We start from the raw sequence: 13,116 nt of genomic DNA on the forward strand, positions 1-13,116 counted from the left end.
ACGGGAGGTTTTTCCATGGTGAAGGCAGAAGAGGAGGCCAATCCTGTGGCAGTTTTCCACTCTGTGAATGCCCAGGGATCTCCCTCCAGCTTTTGCACAGCTCACTTCCCTGCTGACATGCAGGGACACCCCAAGGAGAGCCGCTCTAGGAATCCTTGTCCCCCTTTTCCAAGGGCTTTAAGAGCACGAAGGCTTTAAGAGCTGCCCCGTGCTGTGGACAGCCCTCGGAGCACCCTCAGCTCTGGGTTCAGAGCAGGAGGCAGGTCGGGTACTGCAGCCCTCCYGCTGCGTTTCACCCCACTCGCTGCCCCCTTAGCTCAGCACACGTGTAGTGGCCAGCRCCACATTATAGGAACGGATAATCATTAAAATAAGTTCTCAGCACATGTCTTCTCCTCCTCCCTAGGCCCTGCTTTGCTCCGCAGTCAATAACCTTTACAAAGATGCTGCTGTGAGTGAGATCGGTCAGCAGGCTCAGGGAATACTGCTCCAAAGAAAAGTGGCCAAGGCCAGCAGACATTAATCCAAGAAGCTGAGGAAACACTCCCAAGGTTTCCAAGGTAGGTAGGAGTCTGCTTTGAGATAGGAAGCTGGTAAACCCTGTTCCCAGAAGATACAGAGATCGGTTTGTGTGTCCTAGGAGCACACTCTGCCTTCCTCGAGAGGGGATGGAGCAGAGGGAGATACATGTGGAAAAACTGCTTTTCATGGGAGCACTGCACAAATCACASAAAGCCTAGCAGCGTATTTCAGACACGTAGCTTGACAGCCAGCTGCTGTAATCTGCTTCCAGAGTCTCCTTTTAAACACTGACTGCAGAGGAAGCAGAATCTGGTCAGTGCTCAAGGCTTTTGAAGAATTTTTCTACATGTCTTTTTCCCCTCCAATAAAAGGCTTGGTGGGGCACTCACTGCAATAAACAACAACCAGTATCTTAGCAATGTGGGAAGCACCATTTACATAGAACAAGCAGATCAGAAGATGCTCTTTTGTAAACAAAATTCCCAGCCCGCAGATGCAACAGCTCTGCACAATAACATCGCGCTCTGCCAAGAGATTCCAACACAAGACACAGTGACTCAAAAGAAACAAAGTGTAAGTTTATTGGACGCCAACATTTCTTAGTCAAGATCTAAGTAAAGAAAACACACAGTAGAAAAAGTTGTACAAAGCAGCAATGGATTTACATTACATGAAAGAAAAAGTTATCCTAAGCTATTAATTCTCAGTCCTAAAAAAAAAAAAAAAAAAAAAAGAAGTAAAAACCTATTCGTAATTAAAATTCAGCACTGGTGTATTGAACCGATTTACAATGACTACAAGGTATACAGGATTATAAAACCAGCTTCTTTTGCCTTAGTTCTAGAACTCTTTAAAATGACAAGTGATTTTGTATCAGCAATTGGAAATTTCTACAGCAAATATACTGGACAATTCCAGCTTCTAAAACCTTTAGGAAAGCATTTCCCTGTACCCGAGCACTGTAGATGATCCCATTTCCCTGCTTTTTTTAAAAAAGGGACACTGTCAAGAATAAGCCTTAAAAGTTATAGTTGGTATGTGTTTTTTTGTTCATTTGTTTTTACACGTATATTTTGCCTAAACATTCTGCTGCAAAAGTGGGAAGCTAGGAATAATGTTTGTGTCTTCCAAACATAACGTATYGCTGAGAAATTGAACAAAAAAGAGAAGTGGATTAAGTGCTTTATTTCAAAATAGTTAAAGGAAAAACCAACATGACAAATAAACTCAACCCATAGAATTCACACAATCTTTTCAGAAATCTTTGCAGCAATTGAGAATGCCCCTGACAAGGCATTTTTATGCCCAGCMTGCTCAAGTGTTTTGAGTCAATTCCTTCTTTTAAGATCTTTGATTTTTACTAGTATCAAGTATTGTTATACAGATAAGTACATTTACAGTATATAATTTTTCTCTTGATAGTGTCCCTTTATGCACAACAGTTATAGTACAGATTTGCACAAGTCATTTTAAATAAACAAGAATCAATGACATTAAAAAATACTATCAGGCTGTATTCGGAAAAAAACAAAGGAAAAGGATTTTAACACTGATTCATTAACAGCAACATAAAAAAAAATCTAAGCTTGCTTTGATTTTCATCTGAATCTTCTGGTAGGAAAATGTAAACAATTTCATTGAACAGTACAGGCACGTGCCGCACTGGAGGCTCATGCCAGATATTTGCACTGCGGCTGCCGAGCAGTTTGGCAGCCTCTGTCCTTATCCCAGGTGAGGAGCTTCCACTTTTACCGTGGGGAGCGTGGCATAAGAAGAGCGCCCAGAGCTCCAGGCGGGACCTGCCTGCCCTGCTTCGGGGTGGCAGGGAAAAGCCCGGCAGGAAGCTCCCTCCATGGGCTGCCGGGAAGGYCCCTGCACCCGCGGCGGGGGGCGCGGGATGCGGCTGCATCTCTGCTCCCAAATCCACCCCAGAAACGCGCGCGTCGCCCGCTGCGCCAGCCCGGCACCCGCCCGGGGGCTTCAGCCTCCTCTTGCCAAAAATAATAATAATAATAATAATTCCAAGAAGTTCAGACAGTATTTCCACTGGTTCCTGTCCTTTCTTTTTGCAAAACTGCAGAATTCCGCGCTAGCTCTACATGCGGTTTTCATATAGAGGAAGATTCATTTTAACTTTTGGTTATACAACTTAAAAACAAAGCAAATAAAAAAAAAACCCTATGTATTTTCCTGCTATTGCTCACTTTCAATGGTTGSTCATGGTCCCAATTCAGGAAAAAAAGAAATGTAGAGATGTAGAAATGTAGAAAAAAAGCATTAACTATTAAGACTGATCTCAATGGACTTAAACATAGCTGTATACCCTTTGCCAACGCACTGCCTRAAGGGGTGTAGGGTGAAGAAACAAATCCAAAAAATAATAAAAAAAATGAATTCCAGGCTCAATCCTGCTGCTCTTAAATGCGATGGAAGTTTTCACTGTACTGACAAGGAGGCAGGATTGTTCTCAGATTTGAATGACAGATTATAAAACTAATCAAAAACGAAAGAATAAAAGATTCTAATCTATATATTAAATCATCTGCACATTAAGGTCACTCATTTTAAGAAATAAAAGCAACCTTTTATATTTACGATCTCTAACGTTGTGTCACTTTAGTACAAAGCTGCAAAACTAAACAAAATATTACGAAGATGGGTTTTTGTATCTATAGATTTGCCTATTATTCTGCCTGTGGCCAAACTAGACATTCTTTAAAAGACCTTTATTTATAAACAAATAACTAACATTTTCCCCCATAATTTAACTTTTTAAGCATATATTAAAGTTATATAAGTGGAAGCATATTTATTCCGTATCCTCCAAAATAAGCACTTCTATCAAGGGCTTTTAAAGGTACTGTATAAAAGCTAATAGAAAACCAGAACTGCTATATAAACATCTCATATTTAAACTTTAGAGATCCTGAATTCCKTTTCTGAACAAGAGGAACTGAATTTAAAAAACACAGAACATGCTCAAAGTTGAAAACAATGCAAGCAAATCTAAATAAAATCTTTGAAGGAAGCCATTTAGACCCAAAACATGTTATGGATTTTGTTGTTGTTGTTGTTTTTTAAATAATACATCTTACACTCAGAAAAAGGTCAAGGTTTCCTCAAACATTTTGCACAGACTTTGGATTTTAAATGTATGGTATCGTTATACTATACAGTGAATATGAATTCCAATCAGAAGTTGGATGGTCATACGATAACTGAACTAGCTGTTATTTTCCTTTAGAAGGCGTACTGATTTTTTAAAGCCTAAACTTGTAAATTCCTACCTTGTATAGGAATCACTGATGAAAACTTACACAGCATTTTATAAAACCCACATGTTTTCACATTATGTATGCCCAGYTTTCTCTTCTTCAGTATGTTTAAAGGATATTTAGCATGGCTTATGTCTTTCTGATTTTATTAAAGCAGGTTGAGTGCAACGATCATTTTTTTTGTTGAAATTATTTCTTGCCTGTAGGAAATACAGTCTTGTGAAGTGGAATARAAGAGCCAACATCTAGAAATGCCACTTTTAAACAGCTACACAGGAATCTTGCTTTAACTGCAGCTTTACTTACAGAGCTTAACAGTTATCCTAACGATTAGCATAATTATGTTCAGATACAATTTGCCTGGAATAGGACAAAACACATCATTAGAAAGCTTTTAGTAACAGTTTCAGATTTCTATCAACAATGAAACGGAAAAGGCTTGAAACTAACATTGCAATTTTCTGGTAGCTGGAAAAAAGTCGGGTGCATTCGGAGCCATTCCTCTGAAAGGTAACTTCCAGGGAAAGCAATAAAAATGTTTGTTCAGAAGGACAACGGTTGGGCTTTGAGAAGAGCTACCCTGGCGCAGCGCTAGCTAAGGCTGCCCTCTGGGGACTCTTTTAGGGGTTATGTTTAATTTTGCCGCGTCTCTGTACGCGTTTGCCCTTCCTTTTGCTTCCCGGGGACTTGTGGGGGAGAGGGAAGGCGCCATGAGACCCACGGAGGCTGCCCTGGCTCCTGCTGCTCCCCGGCACCACGGGGCAGCTTCCAGCCGGGAAGGGTCAGCGTCGCTCAGGCAGGAATGCTGCTGAGTGCATCCCTTACGTTCCCGCTGCTCGCTCCTCTCCATCACCGCTCCACGGAGGTGAAATCCCCACGGGAGAGTGTTTCCCTGCTCATGTACCACCTCCTTTGGGGGAAATCCTGCTAAATGTTCCAGTTGTGGTTTGAGGCAAAGGAATGGAGCCGTGTGAAATCTCTGCGGTCCATTCTTGCCATGACTTTCGACAAATTAGAAAATTGCAACACAGGATCACAAATGATAAAAAGCAGCAGAAAAATATTCTCTCCATTGTATTCATAAAATGCAGTGATTGTAGTGTGGTGGTTTTTTTCCTCTGCTTTGAGCTGGATATGTATGCTTAATACAAATTCCAAATACATACTTCTTCATTTACACAGGTATCTATATAAATATTTACATTTTTAATCTTTGTTAAAACTTATCTTTGTACTCATGGCCAAGCTTCACTACTGTGTGTGGAAACACACCTTAAATCTTCTATCCCTTAACAAGCTCTCGTTTTTCAGCTTAATAGTTATACATTCCTTTGTAGTTAGAATTACAAACATTTGTACAAATAGCAGAAAAAAAGAATTAGGAAATTTGCCTGACATCCATTCAATCTCAGTTCCTATTTATAAAGAGTACCATTTGAATTATGATGGTTGTTTATACAATGACAGTAGCTACTGAAATATCTATAGTAAATCAGTCTTTGGGACATTATATAAAGCAATGTACCCGCCCTCCCCCAATTTCTTCTTAGAAACTTATAATTAAATGGTTCAAAGCAGGCTTGCTGCTCCTTTTTATATAAAATCTTCGTAATAATATTGCTGACCTTAGAATCTATTTTAGCTTGCACAAGTTCCATATAACAACAAAAAATTCCACGTTCCCTTAAAATATCAAACATTCATATCCAATAACGTCAGGCTTACTCAAACTTGAGGTTTATTTGTTATTGCTAAAGATTTCTAAGACCTAAGTCAATACAGCAAGATACTCCATCCACTTTGYCCCTAACTTGGAAGTGCTCAGCAACTATTTATATGGAGCTTGTGTGGTCTTTTAAAAACAACAACAAGGAAAAGTTGGGTACAGTATTTCACTATTATAAACTCACAGTTAGGATCCAAATTGTCGTTGCTCTTTCGTTTAATATAGTCTTATATATAATACACACACGCACACAGCAACATCACAGGATGAAGATCCATGCATACAATCCAGATGTGATCGTGTTTCAGTGTCACCAAAACTGCAGTTGTTCTGTTACCGTTCGATCCCAGACCACCATATTTTAAATTACTCAGGCTTCTACCTACTGACAAAGCGAGTTTACTTTAATCTTCAAATCCAAGCAGCATCACAAATTCCTATTTTTTTCCACTGTTGCTGTTTCGATCCTCTTTAAGATTTCTGGTTTACCCGGCGCACGTCTGAGATGGGGAACACAGCCCCCGAGCCACCTTCCCAACCTGTTAAAGCCGCTTAATTGTGCGTCTGCTCGTGGCTCCAGAGACTAAAGGCCGTCTTGAAAGTCCGGTGACAGAGCTTGCACATGTACTGCCTCTTGAAGGTGATGGCCGAGAGGGGCGGCGCGTGGTAGAAGAGCGTGTCCGACTCCTGCGGCACAAACAGCTTCTCAGTCGTAGCGGCGCTTTCGGGCAAGCCCGTGGGACTGTCGGGCTCCAAGGGCTGGATTTTGGGCAGCGGCGGCGGCAACGGCGGAGGCGACGGGGACCCCGCTGGGGGACACATCTCGGCCTCCTTATTCGCGCTCTCCTCTGCGGCCTGGGACATGTGCGACTGGAAGTGGCTCCAGAGGCGGAAGTTGGTCCGGAAGGCCTTGTTGCACACGTGGCAAATGAAGGGCTTCACGGAGCACAGGAGCTCTTGGTGGCGCTCCAGCTGCTTGTGCACGGTAAATACTTTGCCGCACTTCTCGCAGGGCCACAGACTGGCGTCTTTGTTCACGGCCACTTCTTTAGGCTCTCTGCTGGCCTCGGTGGCCTCCTCCTCCACCTCATCGGCAGGCTCTTCTTTGATCTGAATTTTCAGCTGCTTGGAAACGCTTAGGTCTTCAGGCAGGCACGAGGAATCTTCAGARTCAAAATTATTTGGTTCTGACGAGTCACTGAACACGCCGTCCTCCTTCACCGCCGCAAAATTGTTTACTTTATGGGCTTCCGACTGAGGAGGCAATCTTGATGAGCTAGTTACGTCTCCGTTGTGATCCAGTATGGGTAAAGAGAAGTTCTCCGGCGGAGCCATGGTGTTTTGATTGTGAACTTCAACCTGATGGCGCCAAATACTGAAGGAGGACTTAAAGGTGCGCATGCACTCCAGGCACGTGAGCTTCTTGTACTCGCACTTGCTTTCGTGYTCGTGCTTCAGCTCTGGGGAGGAGAACCTAAGGCTGCAGTAAGGGCACACAGTAGCATTTCTRCAGAGCCGCTCGTGATTCCCCTGCTCAATAAGCGAAGAGAGCTTAGCGTTACAGAGGCGGCACTGATAAACCTCTTTGGTTGCCACCGGATTTTCAATATGAATGTGATCTTTCTGCTTAGGAACCTTGCTTCCTCCGATGGGCTTTTCCCCCGGATGCATTTTTATGTGCTGCTTGAACTGCGAGAGGAAACGGTAGGTCTTCCCACAGTAGGTGCAGATATAGGCTCCTTTGGTTCTGGAGCGCAAATTCCTCTTGATGACTTGTTGTGCTTGTGAGGCGGACGGCCCCTGAAAGCCCTGCTTGCCTCGCCGCAGTTTAACTATGAGGGCTTTCTTTATCTCTCTCTCTCTCACTATATCRATGAGTTTTCTTTGGAATTTTTCATCCAAAACAGCATGGGAGCTGGACGCGGGCGAGGGATTCTTCACGATTCCGTGCTGCGTCTGGCAGTGCGTCCACACTTTGAAGTTGGTGTGGAATCTCTTGTGGCAGATATCACAAGCGTAGGGCTTTTCGGGGTTATGATACATGTTAACATGGCGATGCAGACCTGCTGTGGATCGAAAAATCTTAAGGCAGTGCTTGCATTTGAATTTTTTGTTTGGCCGTGCTTCTTCCAGCTCGCTGTACTCATCTTTACTGACATCAGAGTCGGGAAAATCAGCATCCAGGTGCGTAGGGCTTGAGCCTTCCTCAAAGTTATCTTCTGAGCCTGGGGAACCCTGCTCGTTCTCCTTCAGCTTTTTAAACGGTAGTCTCCTATCAGCTTGAAGTCTCCTTTTAGCTGGAAGTCTCATTGGTTCCCTGGGATCATCCTCGGTTTTAAAAGCAAAGTCTTTGTCTGAAGAGGTTGAAGCATCTCCCACGGTGACTCTTATAATCTCCGAGGGATCTGAGAGCGGACTGCTAGGCTCAGTTTTTATTCGCACCTCTGTGAGAGGTGAAGCAGCCTCCCTATCAGTTGACTGAGAGGCACTGAAGGACCTAAGGCGATGGGGGTGCATTACCTGCGGTTTCTCATCTAAGACTAACTTTTCCGATGACTCTTTCAAGGATGCCTTTTGAGATACAATATTAAATGTCTTCCCTTGGGAATCATTAGTCCCCGGTGAGGAGGAGGATGACACCTGTGAAGGTTTTAGGTCAACAGAAGGTGAATAAATAGGAACCTGACTGTCCATGGACAATGATCTTCGAAGKAGACTTTTTACAAGTGGCCCACTCCTGTCAATACTTTGGTTTTCTGGACCAGATCCACTTGACGGGATTACTAGCCCCAGTTTTGAGTAGTACAGCAAGTTCCTGTCTTCTCCTTGACCATTTCCTTTTCCTGACTCTTGCAACAAAAATGTCGATTCTGAGGAGCCATGCAAAGACAGCACCGGGGGACGTGGTCTTTTCAAGGACATCTCTGCACCTTTTCCTCTTAAAAGCTGACCACTGCCTCCTGGTTCATCACCTGTACCTTCCTTCTCTGCTGAAGGCTTTTGAGGCAAAGCTGTGTTTCTTTTCAGTAAGCCACCTCTGCTCTGATCCTCCGCGGCTCCAGAAGTTTCGTGAAGCTTGGTGTAGCTCACAGGGCTTTCCTTCAGCCATCTTCTTTCGGTCAGCGATAAGTTGTGAAGTGATTCAGCTGGTTTCGTAACTTGTGGTCTGCTGTTAGTTTTGACAGCAACTGAAGGTGAAGGCTTAGAAGTATGGCTTAAATCATGCTGTGCTGAATTGGCACTTTTCCCTTGTGCTTCATTTCTGTTCTGGCAGACGATGACACTTCTCTTCTGAGAACTACCTTCGTCTTCATCCTGATACAATATTTTCTTGATGGGGCAAGCTGGAAAAGGAGCTTGAGGATTCTTAGAAACAATGTTTGTGAGAAAGGAGATTCCAAGACTGTAGCCCAGTTCCTGCACAGCCGCAAGGCTGCCCTTCTCAATGAACAAGGATGAGGAGTAAATGTAGTTTAACACATTATCAAAAGCATCCGGTTCACAAAAGTCCAGCTGAAACACAGACTGAGACTCGTTCTCCTTGTTGGTGAACAGGGTCTGGAAGTATTCGCTGCTGGCAGCCAGCACGTTCTTATGAGCCCGGAACTTCTGATCTCCCACTATGAGGACGACGTCGCAGAGCTGCCCTTTCAGGCGCTCCTCGTTCAGCGCGCTCAGCAGCGAGATGGCGTGTGCTGGGTTGATGTAATGCAGGAGCCCCTCCATGGCGCCGATGCTTCTGAAAAAGCACCGAGAGGGTGTTAGCTTGTTTTAAATAAATGGCTGTTAAATCTAAAGTAGACACTAGATAAATATTAGGTAAACAAATAGGTAAGCATTAGGTAAACAAATAGGTAAACATTAGGTAAAACCTAAGCCCTCTGTACTGGATAAACAGGCTCAACATCCTCAGTGCCGCTGAAGAAAGGGGCTAAGCTTTGAGAAGAGGAATGGGAATTAACACAACATTGTTAGCTCCACAGGTATGATAAGCAGCAGCTTCTGGTTCTGTTTTGCGCTATGCCTTAAATAGCTGATGTCACACCAAAGTTATTGTGCCTAACTGGCGCTAGCAAGGTGGGCAGAGGGCAGCCCTTCCTGTCATGTAGGCACATTTCTCCACACAAGGGAATACAGCGTAGTTAGTCATTTCACATTTGATCATCTTTTTCTCAGCRTTACCTCAATGAAGAGCTATCTTGACAATTATGTGGGTAAACTCGTGAATCAGGTATCCGAAGCTTAGTTATGCCAAGCTACTTTTGAGGCTAAGCAACCCCGACAGACTCCTGCTGACGAAACAAATTAGAGGGTTTTTCTTGTCATTTTTAAGAGGATGATGGAAAGGATATTAACATTGGGGGAGGGAGAAGGAGTAAGGATTACTGTCTATAATCTAAATTAGGTCATCATGTTTGCCTATATTTAATGTGTGCTTTTAATACATACTTTGAGCTGTGAAATATGTGCCACTTTATATTGCAACTGACAGGATCTAGTTTCTTGGAAATTTCCTGAACTTGATCAAAGTATCCCCAAACTGTTCTGTTCTAGCTTTTTTTAAAAAAAAAAACAAAAAACAGTGAACTGACTCCCCATCCTAGTCATTAGCTAACAGCACTCTATGCCCCCAACTCACACTTGGGGAACAGATACTCCTGGATGCAGCCAAGATTACAATAAGCACAGATTAAACTGCACTGCTGGAATCCCTGTGTATCACATGGTTCAAAACACACGACTCTGCACTGCAGGATGCCTCAGTAACTCAGACTGCAATGACTAAATATTAAGAGAAAGTCAGGTTTCAAGTTAGTTTAAATAAACAAATGAATTTCAATGTATACAACAGAAGATATCTGTGTACACACATTAGAAATCAGTAGTACCCAGTTTCATCATCAAGGACACTTTCATAATTCCGTTTTAGTTAACTCAATCCGTAAGTAAGATTTTACACTACTCTATGATAGTAGTTAAAACAAGTCAATGACTCTTGTTTCTTACACTACTCTATGATAGTAGTTAAATCAATGACTCTTGTTTCTTAAAAGCAACCCCAGTTTTACAACTGACTTTACAACTTACAAGCAAATCTAAAATGTTTAACAAAACAATATACTAAGAAGGCATAACTCTGCAATTAATAAAGAGGGATGGGAAAATACTACAACGAAGAGGATGGGGCTATCAGTGACCAAAGCCTACGCTGGGACTCCTGAGCACGTGAGTTAAAGGGTGCTGCCTGCAGTGTCTCGGGGCGCTGCTCACTCACAGGCCGGGGCTACCACTTCCACAGCTGCACACACSGAGCGAGGGCACGCGGCACGGCCAGAGCAGGAGCCCACCCTTTCTTCAGCAGGGCTGTCTCTTCACTGGAGTGTTTCATAAAACATTAGTTTACCCTTAAATCAGAGGGCTGCAGGGCCTATTTCCCCACATGCCCACCCGGAGAGGAGCAGAACATTCAAGCACGTATTCATTTTGAGACTCCAACCTGTGGGCCTGGGGAGCCGGTTACCCACCCCTCTTGCAGACCCTCAGGTGTGGGCCAAACCGACCCGGCTCCCTAGGGACCGAACACCCGCTGACACGTGGGGTGGATGGCAGCACGTGGGCCAGTTACTCCTGGATGCTGCCAAGATGACAATAAGCACAGGCCCACGTCCGCAGCAACGCCTTGGTGTGAGGGGCACCGAGTTTGCCCAGTATCCACTTGGGATGCAAGTTACAGCCTGTTCTACGCAGATCAGCCAGGTACCCATGAAGGGAATTTGACCTAAAAGCATTTTTGTAGAGATACCCACTAAAAGTTGCTGCAGAACCCACGCTTCAAGGACAACCAGCTACGGGGGATATTAGTTAAGTATTTAGAAAATTTTTCAAATTGTTCATTTTGATCTGCTTCACCCAAGCCATCTCAATTATTCCTATCCTGAAGGGGAAAGTATTCTGGCCTCTCTTATCAGAACACACCTGATCATGAGAACACAGAAGAACTTCTGCTGTTTCCAGCACGCTCCCTTTAACCTGGGTGGCAGGAACAGAGCATCTCCTCTCCCCTACCAAAAATGAATAAAGGCAACTTGAAATTTTCATGTGCCCTAGGGCCCCCTAACAGAGATCTAAAGCCCTCAATATAATTAGAAACACCACTAAGAACAACTGAAGAGCAACATCAACCTACATAGCTCATAGTTGTAGGTTAGACCAGTTCCTTGTATAAAGCAAACTAAAACACTATGTAATTATGGTTTTTGCCCACTGTATCATACTAATGCTATTGGCAGAGACAAGACTAAAAATCTGTGCATCTAATGCAGAATCCAGTAATCACATCATCTTCCCCCATTTGCTTTTCTTACACACAGAGCATTTTTGATGTAATGCATTAAACAAGGCAGACACAAAGATCCGGCTAAAATCCTTCACCCGATTCTTAGTGCAGTCTGTTGGGGGCAGTGAGGGAGGCAGAGCCCTTTGGGGCAACAACAACGTGTCTCGTGAGCAGCAGTGAAGGCTGCAACACACACAGCTGGCAGGGGAGCAGATGCACTCTGCACAGGCAGCCTCAGTCCGGGTATTTCCTAATTTTCGAGTACTTGACTTTACAGCCTAACTGCCCATAAAACACAACACCCATAACACAACAGAACATGTTTGGTCATGCAGAAGCCTTTTAACACTTACACAGATCACTGAAAGGGCTGAAACGCCTAGATGTACAAACAAGGAGTTCCAGGATAAATAAATATACAGTGTGTTGAAGCTTCGCTGTAAGAACACTTTCCCTCACCCACATCAACCTAAGACCTTCCCTGCCCTCTTTGGTTCATCTTTATCTTCCCATTTGCAGTTCACAGCTCCCTCAGCTGTGAGGGAAATATTTGCAGACTTGTATTCCACCGGAGATTGAACAAGAAACAAAAAATAGCACTAATTTTCCAGTGCTGGTGAGTTCTCTGTTTGAGAACAATCTCAAGAACATTGGCACTCGTGTAACTGAAGACACAAATGGTGGCAAAGGAGCAGTTATAGGAAAATAAAAAACACCAGTTTCCCAAAAACGCTGATGCCGAGTAACTGCCCTCAAGCTCACTCCAAACGATGGGCCTAGATATTGTGCTGTACGACAAACTATGCCAGCCTCTCCTAGCATTAGCTTTGATTCCAAGTGTTCATGGAATCATAATTCCTCAACTGAAGACTACTTTGCCATTACCTACCCAAGCCTCTTCCTGCCAGTCTCCAGATCATTTGTTTTTAATCCATCCAGTTATTTCCCCTGACTTTAGTACTGACTGGAAACAAAACTATTTTTTCCTATTTTCTGCCTTTATGTCTGGCTAACATGAAGAAAATCAGTCTGGGGACCTCAGAAAACCCTCCTATTCTGTCTATGTACTATAGCAGCTTCTGCTCATCACAGGAGAAAGTCACAGGAAGGTTCCCTTCTTCTCGCAGCCCCTGCTCCCAGCTCTTTCACAGAATCACAGAATATTCAAGGTTGGAAGGGACCTCTACAGATCATCTAGTCCAACCTTCCTGCTCAAGCAGGCACACCTACAGCATGTGGCACAGGGCGGCATCCAG

At 43.7% G+C, this 13,116-nt stretch overlaps 1 protein-coding gene across 1 annotated transcript; it reads right to left on the reverse strand.

Moving 5' to 3' along the window:
- Window positions 1–4,665: 4,665 nt before the first annotated feature.
- Window positions 4,666–9,249, reverse strand: ZBTB21 (zinc finger and BTB domain containing 21). The gene has a single exon (XM_026053057.1). It carries the CDS (start codon window positions 9,247–9,249, stop codon window positions 6,076–6,078), a length of 3,174 nt encoding a protein of 1,057 aa, XP_025908842.1. The 3' UTR covers window positions 4,666–6,075.
- Between the last annotated feature and the right edge of the window lie 3,867 nt (window positions 9,250–13,116).

Source organism: Nothoprocta perdicaria, unplaced genomic scaffold, assembly GCF_003342845.1.
Source record: "Nothoprocta perdicaria isolate Ctin4 unplaced genomic scaffold, notPer1 scaffold_96, whole genome shotgun sequence".
NCBI lineage: Eukaryota > Metazoa > Chordata > Aves > Tinamiformes > Tinamidae > Nothoprocta > Nothoprocta perdicaria.